At 43.2% G+C, this 15,716-nt stretch overlaps 1 protein-coding gene across 2 annotated transcripts in view; it reads right to left on the bottom strand.

The window, feature by feature from the left end:
• Positions 1 to 1,657: 1,657 nt before the first annotated feature.
• LOC127585620 (tetraspanin-4-like) overlaps positions 1,658 to 15,716 on the bottom strand; it is a 40,693-nt gene continuing 26,634 nt past the window's right edge. Inside the window, exons 2-8 of one of the 2 annotated variants that reach the window (XM_052043227.1) lie at positions 12,312 to 12,389; positions 10,485 to 10,676; positions 9,786 to 9,860; positions 9,251 to 9,352; positions 9,025 to 9,153; positions 4,522 to 4,605; positions 1,658 to 3,013 (exon numbers count right to left, since the gene is read on the bottom strand). In XM_052043227.1, the coding sequence (XP_051899187.1) occupies positions 2,945 to 3,013; positions 4,522 to 4,605; positions 9,025 to 9,153; positions 9,251 to 9,352; positions 9,786 to 9,860; positions 10,485 to 10,676; positions 12,312 to 12,374 (714 nt within the window). In that variant the 5' untranslated portion in view covers positions 12,375 to 12,389 and the 3' untranslated portion in view covers positions 1,658 to 2,944. Of the gene's footprint in view, positions 3,014 to 4,521; positions 4,606 to 9,024; positions 9,154 to 9,250; positions 9,353 to 9,785; positions 9,861 to 10,484; positions 10,697 to 12,311; positions 12,390 to 15,716 lie in introns of those variants that run through there. The other variant, XM_052043228.1, reaches the window with a different exon arrangement.

Genomic DNA, 15,716 nt, shown 5'->3' on the forward strand with positions numbered 1-15,716 from the left:
TCCAATCATGCAGATGGGTCTGGTTGGGAAATGTGTTGATTTCTCCAGTAACAACTCCTCTCATTTCAACCATCACAACACCAAAGTCAGTATTTTTGCCACACTAAGCCTACAATATTGAACACCATGGTAGATTTTATTAACTCTAAACTGATTGCTCACTGTAACACTCCTCCTTTGAGTGTCAGCCATAGCCTAGCTAAATACAATTAGGTAGGCAGAGTGGGTAGGTTATTGGGCTAATAATCTAGAGATACAGACTAATGATCTGGAGATATATGTTCAAATCCCACCATTGAATGTTAATTCAATGGTATTAACATTGAATTTTCCGGTTTTAGATAACCCACATGCCCTGTGTTGTTTTCCCACTCCTACTGGTCCACCTAGGTCTCTCCTTTTCATTTACCATTTCCATTCCCCACCCCTCCTTTACCTAGATTTGTTACCCTCCCCACCTGGTTCCATCCTGCCCATCACCCACACACCAATCCACCTGGCTTACTTTGCCCCTTGGCCTCTCTGTCCTATCCCCTACACCACGTGCTTCCATCTGCCCTTCATCCCTTACTTATCTGGCTCCACCTATCACCTTCCAGCCCATGTCTCTTCTCTTCCCTGTCGCCTCCACCTGGCTCAATTTCCCATTTATTTTCCTTACCCATTTCCACCTATCACCTACCAGCCTATCTCTAAACTCCCTCTCCCCTACCTGACTCCACCTGTCCATCATCCCCCACCTCATCTGTTCCACCTGTCACCTACCAGTCCCTCCTTCTTACCTCTTTCTCCTGGCTATCTTCCCTCTACACTCTCAGTTCTGATGCAGGGTCTCACACTGAGAAGTCGACCATCCCCTTGCCTCCACAGATGCTGCTTAACCCGTTTGAATTCCTCCAGTTTTTTGCTCATATTTAGAAAACTTAAGATTCAGAGTTTATTTTATCTTTGCCTCAGCCACACATTTTGAAGAATGCCACAAGCCTGACCTCTTTTTATTGCCCTCCTAATGTCTCTAATTGACACCACCAATGTAGTGAGAAAACTCACTTCATAAAACAAAGACTTTTCATTTCTATAGGGATTTCTAATACTTTGAAGTCCCTCACAGCTAATGGAGTACTTTGTTATTGGAGTACAATCACTGCAGGAATGTAGGAAATGGAGCAACCAACTAGCATACAGCAAACTCCCACAAACAGCAACGTGATAATAGGTGGATAAATACTCAGCAGGTCTCTGCTCTCCTTTAAACTTGAGCCACGTTCATGTAGGAAATCAGATGGCCAATGGCTTTGTGCATCATCTAAAAGATCATGCCTCCCACCATGCAGGGTCCCCTCAGTCTTGTACAAACTAGTTTATGTGCATGTAGAATCTTTTACATCCATCTGATAGAGGAACTCATCCCATCACTTGACTGAGTTTAAACACCTTATACCAAGGTAGATAATTTAAAACAAATTATTGTTATCAAGTTTAATGAGGAGAATGCATGATTGTAATTGCAGTGCAAGGAAGGCAGAGCATAGTAACAATGCCACATACATTGTACTATTGTTAATTGGTTTGTGATGATTTAATTTGTTCAAGATAGAAACTAAACCAGGCAAGAAGCTGCTAGTGAAGACCAGTGCAAGAGCTTCAGCCTCAGGACTATTATTTAAGAGACTTTAATTCAGAATGTTTACATGTTACAAGCCATTCACTTATCAATTCACTGAAAGACAGCATTTTCACAGGCCACAGGCTTGAACTCACTCTAGGGTACACAGAATTTGGAAGCAGAGACAGAAGTGGCATATCATTTCCCTGCCCCCCTTATCATCATTAGCAGAAAAACCATTTGCTGTTATGTCCCCATGAGGGGTTTTGAGGCACTAAATAAGAAACTATTTCCAGTGACAGGAGGGTTGACAACCAGGCGAAGCAAATTTAAGATAATTGGCAAAAGAGCCAGAAGGGAGATGAGTAGAATTTTTTTTCATGCAGCAGGTTACAATGATCTTGAATGTGATAACTGGAAGTTTTGTGGCAGCAGTTCAATAGTGGTGTTCAAAAGATTGACAAGGAATGATTTGCTGATAATAGGGTTACATGGAAAAGGCAAGGCATTGGAATGAATTGAACAGTTCTCTTTAAGAGTTGGCAAATGCACAATGGGCCCAATGGCCTTCCTGTGTATCATGATCAGTGTTTTTTTCAGTCTCTGTTTATACAAAAAGATACAGTTGTTTAAAATATTGGGCACAGAGAACATTGGAGTCGTTTTGACTGAGAGTCAAGAGTAATCCAATGGGAGAACTTGCATTTCAATTGGCTTTGAGTAGGCATGGCATCATGAGAATGGATATGTCAGGTGACCAATGGCATGAGTAACAGGGCAGGCAGTTGAAGGAACGAGGTCATGCGATTGGACATCAAGAATGTGCCCAACCAAAGTTTGCTTTCAGAAAATACTATCAGGGCTGAAGTCTTGAGCTCTAACCTATGCTCCCTGCCTACCAGTTGGGAGTTTGGCGATGCACAAATCAGAAAAAGCTGATTGTATACCATAGCACTGAAAGCATTTTCTCCAGACTCCAAACAGGTGTGCATGGGATTTATTGAGGATTTGCTTTCAGTGTGTAGCTGTACTAGCCCTTGCATGTGATATCACTGAAAAGCAGATACATTATCATTGGTCACTTGTCCTTAGCACTGTGGTGACCCTATCCTGCACTCACTGCCATGCTGAGCAAAGGCCAAGACCATGATGTCTGAGGTGGTGAAAAATCCTGTATAGAAAATACCGCAGAACGAGTCATGACCCCATGGAGGGAATCCATTATGTTGCCTACTTGCAGATGGCCTAGGTGCCAGACATTAGTGATGAAGAAACGGAATCCTGGATTTCACAGAGGCAGGCATCCAGGGAGATGTAAAATAAAAAATAAATTGCTTTTCAGCTGTAGTGCTTCTCCGCTTTGACGAGCTGGCAGTACATCACCAGGGAGAAGATAAGGCCCAGTATCTGTGGAGAGAGGGAAAAGGCATTCATTAATCAGACCAGAGGTAACTGGCACTGGACCAGTAGTGCAGATCTGACCTCTCACCAATACAATGTTCTGCAGGCTATAATGGGAAAGCATGGGAAGTAAATCAAGAGTGGTCATGTGGAGTTAGGGGTGGATTTTCAGGATGTAGGAGCAAGCGAGGTTTTGTGTTATTTTTCCTTACAGTTCTGGAAAAGAATGGGTTGGACTGGAGACACTTGGTAACTTAATTTCCACAGTTCTTTGATATCCTCAGGGCATTCCAATTCACTTTACAACTAACAGCGTACTTTCACAGTGTACTAACTATGGCATGAAATACAGCAGTCAATTTATGCAGGAAAAGATTCACAAATCAAGAGTCCAGCAATCCCTCCTCACAACACCAAAAAAACAGTGGTGAGCAGTGGAAAGTGAACTTTTCAGACCTCTCTCTTTGCCCCCCCCCCCCACCCCACATTCAGAACATGGCTGCCACTGGCAAGGCCAGCACACTGCCCGTCTCTGTTTCTATCGGAAAGTAGCAGCAAGCTGCTTTCCTGAACTGTTGCAGTCCTTCTGTTGAAGGTACTTCCACAATGCTGTTGGGTAGGATTTAGACCCAACAGTGAAGGGAGAAATGGTGATATTTTTCCAAGTCTAGATACTGTGCAACTTGGGAGGGAAACCTGCAGGAGGAGGTGTTGCCCTGTACCTGCCGATCATGGCGATCTTGGTTGTAGAGATGGTGAATTTGGGAGCTGATGCTGGAATAGTACAGCTGAGTAAATGAAGTACATTTTGTGGACAATACACACTTCAGTCACAGCGGAGGGTTTGAATGTTTAGGCTGCTGGATGGGTGCCAATGCCAATCAGGCAGGCTGCTTTGCCTTGGAATGTGTTGAATTCTTGAATGTTATTGGAGCTTCACTTATCCAGAGAAGTAGAGGGTATTCGTTTGTGCCCTGTAGAAAGACTTGGAGGTTTCAGGAGGTGAATCAGTTGCCACAGTGCTGCTGGTCAAATTGAGTTTCTGGACCATTTCAAAGGACAGTTAAGGGTCAAACCTCATTGCTGTGGGATTGGGGAAATATATAGCCCAGATTAGGTAAGGATGACAGATTTCCTTTCCTGAAGAACATTGGTGAACCCGATTGGGTTTTTTACAACAATCCAAGAACTGGGCAGAATGGATCGATTTATAGCGGGACTTCTAAGGAAGTGGGTGAAGAAGGAAGCTCCAATAATACTCATATCTCGAGTGTTATTGGAACTACCATCCAGGACAAAGCAGCCTCCCTGACTGGCATTGGCACCCATCCCGCAGCCCAAACATTCCCTCCTCCCACTCTAAGTGCAATGTTCATTATCTACAAAATGCACATCAGTCGCACACCCAACCTACTCCAACTCCATCCCTCAGACTCACCAGTTCTACGTGTGGATTGGAGAACCATGAGGCAGGTTGAGACAATGTTCATTGATCTTTCTATAATGTACTGTACCTGTAGCACTGGGATGCAAAGTCCAAAGATGCAGATCGCCACAATGTTTTCCTTCAGCCACTTGATAACCTTGTCGTAGCATGGCTGTGGATGGAAGAAAGCAACTTAAACCCATCAGCGAACTGTACATCATACACAGTTCCTAGACTTAAAGAGACAGTCCATGAGGCTCCATTGAACTCCAATCCTGCAGTTGCCCTGACTTGTAATATTACTGTACTTGTGTTTCTGTTGGGAACTGCCACATTTTATTTTCTTCCCTCCTGAAAATCCTGGCTGAGGAACTGGTCCCTCGAACAAGACACTTGCTCCATATTTGAGGCCATGTTTTATTTATTTTTAAAGAACCATTTGTGGGATAAGGGCACTACTGAAAAGATTAGCATTCATGTTCCTCAAAAAGGATGTTGTTAATCCTTGCACTTGAACTGAAACACAGCCTGTATTTGCCCAGCTGCCCCCAACTTCTACACTCAAACCCAACCGTACTTGGTCGGAATTGGGAAGGTATGGCGAGCCGAGCTCTTAAGTTGGTGCCTGCATCTCATCATTAATATAACTGGGACCTGTGATGGAGAAAGAGATAGAAGCTTATCTTTAGCAATAGCATCCTATACAGCCTAGGGATAAAAGGAGGACGGCACGGTAGCATAGTGGTTAGCATAATGCTTTACAGTGCCAGCGACCTGGGTTCAAATCCGGCCACTGTCTGTAAGGAGTTTGTATGTTCTCCCCGTGTCCGTGTGGGTTTCCTCCGGGTGCTCCGGTTTCCTCCCACATTCCAAAGACGTACGGGTTAGGAAGTTATGGGCATGCTATGTTGGCACCGGAAGCGTGGCGACACTTGCGGGCTGCCCCCCAAAATCACTACACAAAAGATGTATTTCACTGTGTGTTTCGATGTACATGTGACTAATAAAGATCTTATCTTATCCATTATAATGTAGGAAATGCAGTAACCAGTTGACTCCCAGCAAAGTCTCAGAATGTCCAGATAATCTTTTTAAGTGATCCAAAGCAAAATATTTGAACTAAAAACAGAAAATACTTAACAGATCAGGAAATGTCTGCAACAATGATGAAAGGTCATTGTCTCAAGACATTAATTCTCCCTACAGATGTTGGCTGACATGCTGAGAATCTTCAGCATTTTATGCTTTTTATTACCGTTGGTTACATAGAACAGTACAGCAGAGGAACAGGCTCTTCAGTCCACAATGTCTGTGCCAAACACGATGCCCAATTAAACTAAATCTCTTCCGCCTACACATGATCGACATCCCTCCATTCCCTGCATATTCATAACTCAAAGCCTCTTAAACACCACCGTCGTATCTGCTTCCACCACTACCCCTGGCTGCTCATCTCTCTATAAAGCAAAACTTACCCTGCACATCTTTAAATTTTCCCACTCTCACCTTAAATGCATTTCCTCTGGTATTCAACATTTTGATCCTGGGAAAAAGACTCTGAGGCTGTCTACTCTTTCTATTCCTCTCACAATCTTATAAACTTCTATCAGGACTTGAGGTGTAAATAGTGGCCCAGAACACAGGGGAAGAACAGACAATTTTCCTTCAAAATAATGACTATAGAATCCACTTGAGAAAGCATACTAGATTACGTTGTAACTCTCCATTATAAAAATGGTATTGCTTACAGCACAGTGCTCCCTCAGCACTGCTGTTGCTCTATATTGCCGGGTCAAGTTTCTGGAGGGGAGACTTGAAGCCATAATTATCTGACTCAAAGGTGAGAGAGATGCCCACAGAAAGGAGTGTTTTAATCCATTCTTGGTCTTAAGGGCTTTTCATACAAAATACATTAATTGCTTGACATCGAGGCCAACCTGCATTTATATAGTGACTTTAACTTCTCAAACTATATCATGTTTAAACTTGGAAAAAATTAGGAGTAGTACTATTGATCCTTCGCTTAAATTTGAAGACATTCGGAGTCCATTTATTCAATAATTTCATATGATATAGATCCCTTTTCAATAACTTTTCAATTTAGAGGAATGGAGTTGACGACATAATATTGCTCTGTTTCTATTGAGAAATTTCAGTCCAGTTTTTTTTTCTTTTTTTTTGTCTTTTTTTGAAATTTTCTTTTTAGTTTGGTTTGATTATTTACAATTTTTTATTGATTTGGGGATTTTTTTTCTTTTCTCTTATATACACAATAAATATTTTTCTTTCCTTTCTTTTATATTCATCCACTAAGAGTTTGTGAGATCTAAAAAAATTTTTTTTTAATATTTCATTATTCTTTATGATTATCTATGCCATGATTGTTCTCTTGATCTCTTTGTATTACATGTACAATCATCGATGTCTTGGTCTCTTTGTATTACATGTACAATCATCGATGTTATATATTAATCTGTATTAATTTGGAAACTAATAAAAAGATTGAAAAAGAAAAAGATTTTAACTGACAAAATAAAAATTCCAGGGCACTTCACAAGAGCCTTATCAAGCAACATGAGGAAGTATTAAGGCAAGTGACCAAAAGCTTAATCAAGTAGTAGGCTTTAAAGAGCAGTTAAAGAGCAAGAGAGAAGAGAATTCCAGACCATAGAACCTTGATAGCTGGTCTAGTCAGTGCCGTGTAGATCTACATGGTCGGATGAGGGCATTACCCATGGAGGATAAATTGAGGAATTGGCCCATTCATTTTAGAAAAATGAAAGGTGTTATTCAAGTGTAGAGGATTCTTAAAAGGGTTGGTGGAGTAGACACTGAGAGGCGATATCTTCTCAGTGGAAAGTCAAACCAGAGTATATGGGGTCAGGTTAAGGATTGGACATTTAGGTTTGAGATGAGAAATTTCTCCACACAGAGGATTGTAAATCATTGGAATTCCCCACCTCAATAGGCTGCAAGTACTTAGTCACCGAGTACATTGAAAGCTGAGACTGATGAGTTTTTGGACCGGGATATAGTAATCAGGCAGGAAACTGGGTGTGACATGATATTATTGAATGGCACAGGCTTGACGGATTACTCATCTAATTCCTCTATACTATTTTTCATGGCTGCCGGTGGTGAAGTAAATAAAGCTGGGGATGAGTAAGAGGCCAGAACAGGAAACGTAAGAAATAGGAATAGGCGATAAAGCCTGCTCTGCCATTCATTAAATTCATTAGCAATCTCTTATCTCAGTGTCATTTTCCTGCACTGTCCACATATCCCTTAATATCCAGAAATAGAAACATAGAAAAACCTACAGCACAATTCAGGCCCTTCAGCCCACAAAGCTGTGCCGAACATGTCCCTATCATTGAAATTACTAGGCTTACCCATAGCCCTCTATTTTTCTCATCTCCATGTACCTATCCAACAGTCTTTAAAAGACCCTATTGTATCCACATACGTAAATGTATTGGTCCTTTGCATAAATCAATGACTAAGCATCCACAGCCCTCCAGGGAAGAGAATTTCAATGATTCACCACCCCCCTTCTAAATGGCCCACTCCTTAATCTGAGAACCTGACCCCTGGTCAGGGCTCCTCAGCCAGAGGAATCGTACCCACCCTGTCGAGCTCTGTAAGAACTTTCCAAGGTTGAGTGAGATCACCCTTCTTTTTCCTCAACTCTGAGAACAGAGGCCTTGTCTACTCAATCACTCCTCATAAAGCAAACCTGCCATCACGATAACCAATCTGGTGAATCTGCACCATCTTCACTGCATTTCCTTTTTTCAAGTAAGTAGTACAGAACTCTACCCAAAGTTCCACCTGCAGTCTCAACAAAGCCCTTTAGAATCGCAATAGGAAACCTTCACCCTCTTGTAATGAAGGCAAATAACTTTTATTACTTGAGGATTTGAGGCCAAATAAAGGCCAACTTACCATTTGCCTTCCTCATTGCTTGCTGTACCTGAATGTTAGCTTTCAGTCACTTGTGTACAAGAATTCCTAGGTCTCTTTGAACATCTTTTTTGAATCTCTCACCATAGAACAATAGAGCACAGTACAGGCCCTTCGTCCACAATGTTGTGCCGACATTTTATCCTGCTCTAAGATCTATCTAACCCTTCCCTCCCACATAGCCCCCTATTTTTCTATCATTCGTGTGTCTAAGAGTCTCTTGAATATCCCTAATGTATCTGCCCCCACAACCTCTGCAGGCAGTGCGTTCCACGCACCCACCACTCTCTGTGTAAAAAAAACTTACCCCTGACATCCCCCTTATACCTTCCTCCAATCACCTTAAAATTATGTCCTCACGTGTTAGCCATTGTCGCCCTGGGAAAAAGTCTCTGACTGTCCACTCGATCTATGCCTCTTATCATTTTGTACATTTGAAAAATACTCTGCTTTGTGTATAAAAGTAGATAACCTCACATTTTTCCACATTATATTCCATCTGCCACAAACTGTTGGAGTATAGAGATCTTCGGGGGGGGCGGGGGAAGAAATTAAGAAATTTTAGGGCTGCAGGTGGTCTGTGATGAGACGTCTATTCTGCAGCCAAATATCTTAACTTTTGACTCACATCTTTCCACCAGATATCAGGAATGCTTGAGCAGTTGCTGACCAACTTGAAGCAGCAGGAAACGGGCACCTTACTTCCATTTAAGACAGAAAACCAGTCGTCGTAGCTGATGACGCCGCAGCACCGGAACTGTGCAGAGAAAGAAATGCACACACACGGTCAGTTCCACTTCTGACCAAATCCCTAACCAATGAGAATTGACGGGAAGGTCTATCAAAGAGCTTACATCTGTCTGCACAATGTCCCAGCCATTGGTAAGATCATTGTTTCCAGATGTGTTGTAAAACTGAAGTCCTCTCTTCAGCTCTTTCTTCGCGTACTGGTTTATCTAGGAGTAGAGCAGGATAAAATCAGTTGTAATCATTCGGTTCTGGAATCAATTGCTCTATGGGATAGGATCAGATATCAATTTCTGCTTGATCACTGCAGAGACAGCTGTTGATCAGACTTGATATCACAGGGTGCCAGGCAATTAATCAGAATTAATTATAGATATCAAATGTTTGATTAGAATCAATAACAGACCTCGGGTAATCAATTACATCCAAAAACAGATCCAATTTAATTAATTAGAAGCAATAACAGCCCTGATGAGCAATTGGAGACAGTATTGGGCAGTGGTGTCAAGTAATTGAATCAATGGTTTTGTACTGTGCACTGCATGCTACATTAGTACCTGGGTTGAGAAAGTCAAGGAAATTGACGTTACTATTTTTGGCAGAAACACTGAAATAAACAAAATTCCTGAAATTCACACTTACTGCATCCTGGCAGCACAGGAATATGATTCCGACAATCATTTCGAGGAGGAAGATGATCAGGAGCACCACAAAAAACTGTGGGAAAGAGAAAGGTTGAGAGAGGTCAGAGTGGGAAACTGAGGACACTTTTTTATTTTCATTTATTCATTTTTCAGGATGTGGGGCTGGAAGATTTTTCCCATCCCTCACTGCCCTTGAGCAGAGTGGATATCTAGGCCACATCAGGGCTTAACTGCACTTCCGTGGGTGTGGAGTCAGGGAAGACAGGGACTGCAGACTTCCTCCCCAAAAAGGGATTAACAAATTAGATGGGCTTTTAGTTCTGTGGTTATCATTACTATTAACTATCTGTTTTTGTTATAATTCCAGATTATGAATTGAATTTAAATTCCACAATTTGGTGTAATTTGAATTTAGATCTCTGGATTGTTAATCCAAATCTCTGTGTTGCAAGTTCAGTAATTTAACCACAGCACTATCATTGTAACTGTACTGTCACATGTGAGTAGTTAGTGATGGACTGCACAACACAGAACTCCTGTTCTGCTCTTCTTCAGAATAGTATCATGCAGTCTGTTACAGCCACATAAGACAACCCTGTCTCATCTGAAAGATGGCACCTCTGACAGTGCGGCACTCCTTCGGAACTGCGGAGGAGTGCTGCCCTAGATATTAAGCTCAATGTAATCCCATACTCACACTAAGCAGGAGGCAGCGGTTTTCAATCACAGCTCCAAGGCAGCCAAGGAATCCCACGATCATGATCACGGATCCCGCAGCGATGAAGAAATTGGCCACGGTGAGAGATGGAAAGGATGAGGAGAGGGTCACAAAGTTCCCTTGTGTTACCACCAGCCACACTCCAACTCCGAGAATCCCACATCCTCCCAGCTGTATCAAAAGGCAACAAACTGCATTTATGTAGCACCTTAAAGCATGGTCAATGTGTCATGATAGCTTTGTATGTGTGTCAGCAATAAAAATTTGATGTTGAGCCACAGAGGGACATATTAGGCCAGGTGATCAAAAGTGTGTAGGTGAGGGGCTGAATCTGGGGGCAGTTAATGGGAATGTAGGAAGAACGGTGGTGGAGGTGGATACAATAGGGTCTTTTAAGAGACTTTTGGATAGGTACATGGAACTTAGAATAATAGAGGGCTATGGGTAAGCCTAGTAATTTCTAAGGTAGGGACATGTTCAGCACAACTTTGTGGGCCAAAGGGCTTGTATTGTGCTGTAGGTTTTCTATGTTTCTAATAAAATGGGTTAGAGCAGGATTAGAGTGAAAATGGGTACTTGATGGTCAGCATGGACTCGTTGGGCTAAAGGGCCTGTTTCTGTGCTGTATCCCTCTGACTGTGACTCCAACTAACCACGCACACTGTCAGAGAGGGACACCCCTCTAGTTCTGGACTGCTCAGCCAGGGGAACATCCTCCCCACATCCTTACTGTTGAGCCCCATAAGATTGTACATTTCTATAAGGTCACCTCTCATTCTTCTAAACAGCAGCCCAGCTTACTCACTCCCTGCTCGTACGACAGAACTGCCAGCCGAGTAACCAGTTTGGTGAATCCTTGTTGCACTCCACCTATAGCAAGTATTTTCATCGTTGGGAAAGAAGACCAAAACTGTACACAGTCCTCCAGCTGTGACCTCGCCAGAGCCCCATGTTATTGAACAGGATACTTTTACTCTTAAACTCAAATTGTCTTGAATTAAAGGTCAACTAACCATTTGCCTTTCTAACTGCCTTCTGCACCTGCACAAGGACAGTTAGCTCTCTGTGAACATCAATGTTTCCCAGTTTGTCACCATTTTAAAAAAATAATCAACATTTTTATTTCCTACCAAAGTGAGTACCCTCACAGTTTTCCACATTACACAGTGGCCCAATTGCATTGTGGGGTTGTGGGGACAGATACATTAGGGTCATTTAAGAGACTCTTAGATAGACACATGAATGATAGAAAAATAGGGGGCTATATGGGAGGGAAGGGTTAGATAGATCTTAGAGCAGGGTAAAATGTCAGCACAACATTGTGGGCCGAAGGGCCTGTACTGTTCTGTAGTGTTCTATGGTCTATGTACTTAGCTTCTCCATATTCCTTTAAAGCCCCTTTGCATCCTTACCGTTACTGACATTCCCACTCAGTGTCATCAGCAAACTTGGAAATGTTACATTTGGTCTCCTCAGTCAAGTCGTTGATGTGGATTGTTAGGGTCACCATAACAGGTCGGGTTGTAACTGCCAACCAGTTACAGGTCAACTCTCATTGCAGGCTCTGACTACGACAGACAGGACTATCCGTGCGCAATGGTCCTATTTAGCACTGTATAGTTTCAGTTTAGGCCTTAGAGTGTATGCTGCAAAACCCACCTCTGGTGAGCAGTCTCATACAGAATCTGGTGTAGTTGAAGCTCCTTAAAGTATCAGCAGTTCAGATTATCTCAGAGGCCTTGCTGAGGCAGAATGTCCATTCACCTGGCTAAACACAGAATTCACTGAAAAACAAACATAGCTTACCCAAAAGATAAGGTTGAAGATGAATAGCAAGTATTTCATACACTGCAGGCAGTTTTGCCCCATTGTGAGCTCTTTAACCTAAAGGGAAGAGAAAAGATTCAGTGAAACAATACACCTTCACTATGTTTCCCCCTCACCACTAATCAGCCGTATTTGACACACCAGCATTCAAGGCTTGTGTAATTCCCTCATAAAAAAGAATTGCATTTCTGTAGCAACACACAAAACACTGGAGGAACTCAGCAGGTCAGGTAGCATCTATGGAGGGAAATGGATAGTCGATGTTTCGGTTCGAGACACTTCATCAGCTCAGTACAAACGAAGGGTCTCGACCCGAAACATCAACTGTCCATTTCTCTCCACAGGTGCAGCATGACCCACCGAGTTTCTCCAGCATTTTGCGTGGTGCTCCTGATTTCCAGCATCTGCAGTCTATCTTGTGCCTCCATTTCTGTAGCACCTTTCATATCATTTTTAGGATGAGCTAAGGAAGTACTTCTGGAAGCATCAGTCACTGTTGCATTAAGGAAAACATGGCAGCAATGTGCATACAAATAGCACGCACAAACGGCAAAGTGATAATGACCAGATAATTTGAATTAACAATGTTGAATGAGAGATAGATATTGGTCAAGAGAGGAGGAAGACCTCCAAAATGCCTTGAAGAGAATTCGTCATAGAGGAGTAGAAGGGGGGCACAAGAGACTGCAGATGCTGGAAATCGAAGAGCAGTCAAAACGAAAGAGGGAGAACCATGAGAAGAACTCCCGAAGAGAGGAGGTATCGGAACTCCCATCGAAGAGAGGCGGAATCGCAGAACTCCCAAAGAGAGGAGAAGCAAAGGTTTGCAGATGCTGGAATCCAGATGAAAAAAACAATAAGATGCTGGAAGAACTCAGCAGGTTAGGCAGCATCCGTGGAGAAAAACTGTCAACGTTTCAGGTCAGGACCCTTCTTCAGGACTGTCCTGTTCCTCCAGCATCTTGTTTTTTCTTCCCAAGGAGCTCCTCTCTTCAGTGGAAAATGTGAGTCCCTCCCTCACTGTTTTCCCTCTGCTGTTTCACCTGCTCTTCTGCCCTTCACTCTCCCTTGGTCTACACCCAGTGCCTTTTGTTCTCTACACTCCTCCTCCAACTTGAAACATTTGATTTCTGACTTTTCCTGGTTCTGATGAAAGGCCATTGGCCTGAAACAATCATTCTGTTTCTCTCTCCAAGCATGCTGCTTTTTGTTTTTATTTCAGATCTCCAACATCTGCAGTTTTTTAATTGATTTTAGATCTGTGAATTTGCACTCCTAGATTAAAGTCATCCTCTGCACTCCTTAGTCACCTACCACTTACTGTGTATTCCCTTACCACGTATGTCCTTGCCAAATGCATTACTTCACACTTCTCCAGATTGAAAGTCACCTGCCACTTTTACACACACTCCCCGTTGTTAGTTCCCGCAGTCTCCTTCACTTTCAACAACACAACTAATTTGCACATCATTTGAATGTTGTGACTAGGACACTGGGTGACACCTACTGCACCTGAGGTGAGGTCTAAGTGAGACAGGAAGGGAGAGAATGTGAGGATTGATGGGCAGATGGAGGGGTGCCAGAGAGAAAGAGCGTGAGGGGTGGTGGGGAGACTGTGTGAGGGGTGGTGGGGAGAAAGGGTGCGTGGTGGTGGATAGAGTGTGAGGGGTGATGGAGAGAGAGTGGGGATGCTGGGGAGACAGGGCTGATGGGGAGAAAATGTGATGTGTGCTGGGGAGAGAGTGCGAGGGGTGGTGAGGAGACGGTGTAATGGGTACTGGAGGGAGAATATGTGAGGAAAGAATGTGAGGGGTGGTGGGGAGAGAGGTGTGAGGGGTGGTGGGGAGAGAGTGTGAGGGGTGGTGGGGAGAGAGTGTGAGGGGTGGTGGGGAGAGAGTGTGAGGGCTAATGGGAAGAAAGGGGTCCTGGGCAGAGCAAATAGAGTGATGGGAAGAGTGTGAGTGGAGAATGCGGAGATGAGAGAGTGTGTGTGCGATAATGGAGAGAGTGATGGGAAGAGGTTGTGAGGAACAATGGGGGAAGTGTGAGGCGTGATAGAGTGTGGCAGCGATGGGAGATGGTGTGCGGGCTGATGAGGAGGATATTTGAGGGATGATGGAGTGGTAATAGAGAGTGTAAAGAGCAGTGGAGAGAAAGCAAGGTGTGACGGTTAAGAGGGACGACATAGAGGGATGCAGAGAGGGAGAGGGATCAATAGATTGGTGGATGACGGAGACCATGTGTATGGGATCATTGAGACTGAATCTGAGGGATGATGGAGTGAGTATGAAAAGAGACCTGAGGAGAGAAGGGCAATAATCTAACGTGGATACACAGGACGTAAACTAGCTTTAGTCTTTGTTCCCTAGGGGCCCTTTCTCAAAGTGCATTTGCTCTATGGCCTTTTACCATATTAGTGTATGAAGTAAAATTCTAAATTGTCACATGAAGTCTGTTATCCATTTCCTCTGGAATGTGCTGGAATTCCATTAAGAACTACAGGCTAAATAACTGCATGCACATTTTAATCATAGGGACACACATTGCAGCCACAAGGTCATGCTCAAAGACCGGTCAAACATTTAATCTATCTTAGCCTTAATCATCATTCGCTAACATGAAAACAATGTTGCACAAGAGATTTGTGTTATTCCCCTTTGTTTTCCAATAGGCTTGGCTCACTCTTGCCAGAATACAATTCCATTGGTACTAATAGGTTTCCGCTTCCATTTATACTGCATTTTAAACATAGTGAAACAGCTCAAACCCTTCACAAAAATCTGACTGTCTAATGATGGGACCTTACGATCAAAGAGATGGGTTCAAAGGAGGAGAGAGAGGGGCAGAGTTATAGGGATGGAGCTTTAGATCCTGGGACCTTGGTCACTGAAGGTACTGTTGCCAGTGGAGTTAAGGAAGTGGGTCATGTGTAAAAGGGCCAAGATTAGGACAGCAGAGTTTTCAGATAATTGCAGGGTTGATCTAAGTGTCCAACAGGGCAGTGGCAGAGAATGTCACAGTCCAGCCCATGACCCTGACTGGTTCCCATGTGTATAAACCTCCAGCCATACAACCGTAAGGAGCAGAGCACAAACTGTCCAACATTTCCCCAGTTATGACCAGACCCTCTGCCACTACCCCAAACTGAGACCAGACTACGGATTGAATTCTGGAGTTTGACAGAACAGAACTCAACTTGGGAGCCAAAGGTATGATCTTCCAATTCCAATATTAATTATATTGCACGGTACGGTATATTGCATTATATTGCAGGTACGGTAGTGTGGCGGTTAGCGTAATGCTATTACAGCGCCAGTGACCCGGGTTCAATTCCGGCTGCTGTCTGTAAGGAGTTTGTACATTCTCCCCGTGTCTGCGTGGGTT

The sequence above is a fragment of the Pristis pectinata genome, chromosome 33 (genome assembly GCF_009764475.1).
Source record: "Pristis pectinata isolate sPriPec2 chromosome 33, sPriPec2.1.pri, whole genome shotgun sequence".
In the NCBI taxonomy this organism is placed as follows: Eukaryota; Metazoa; Chordata; class Chondrichthyes; order Rhinopristiformes; family Pristidae; genus Pristis; species Pristis pectinata.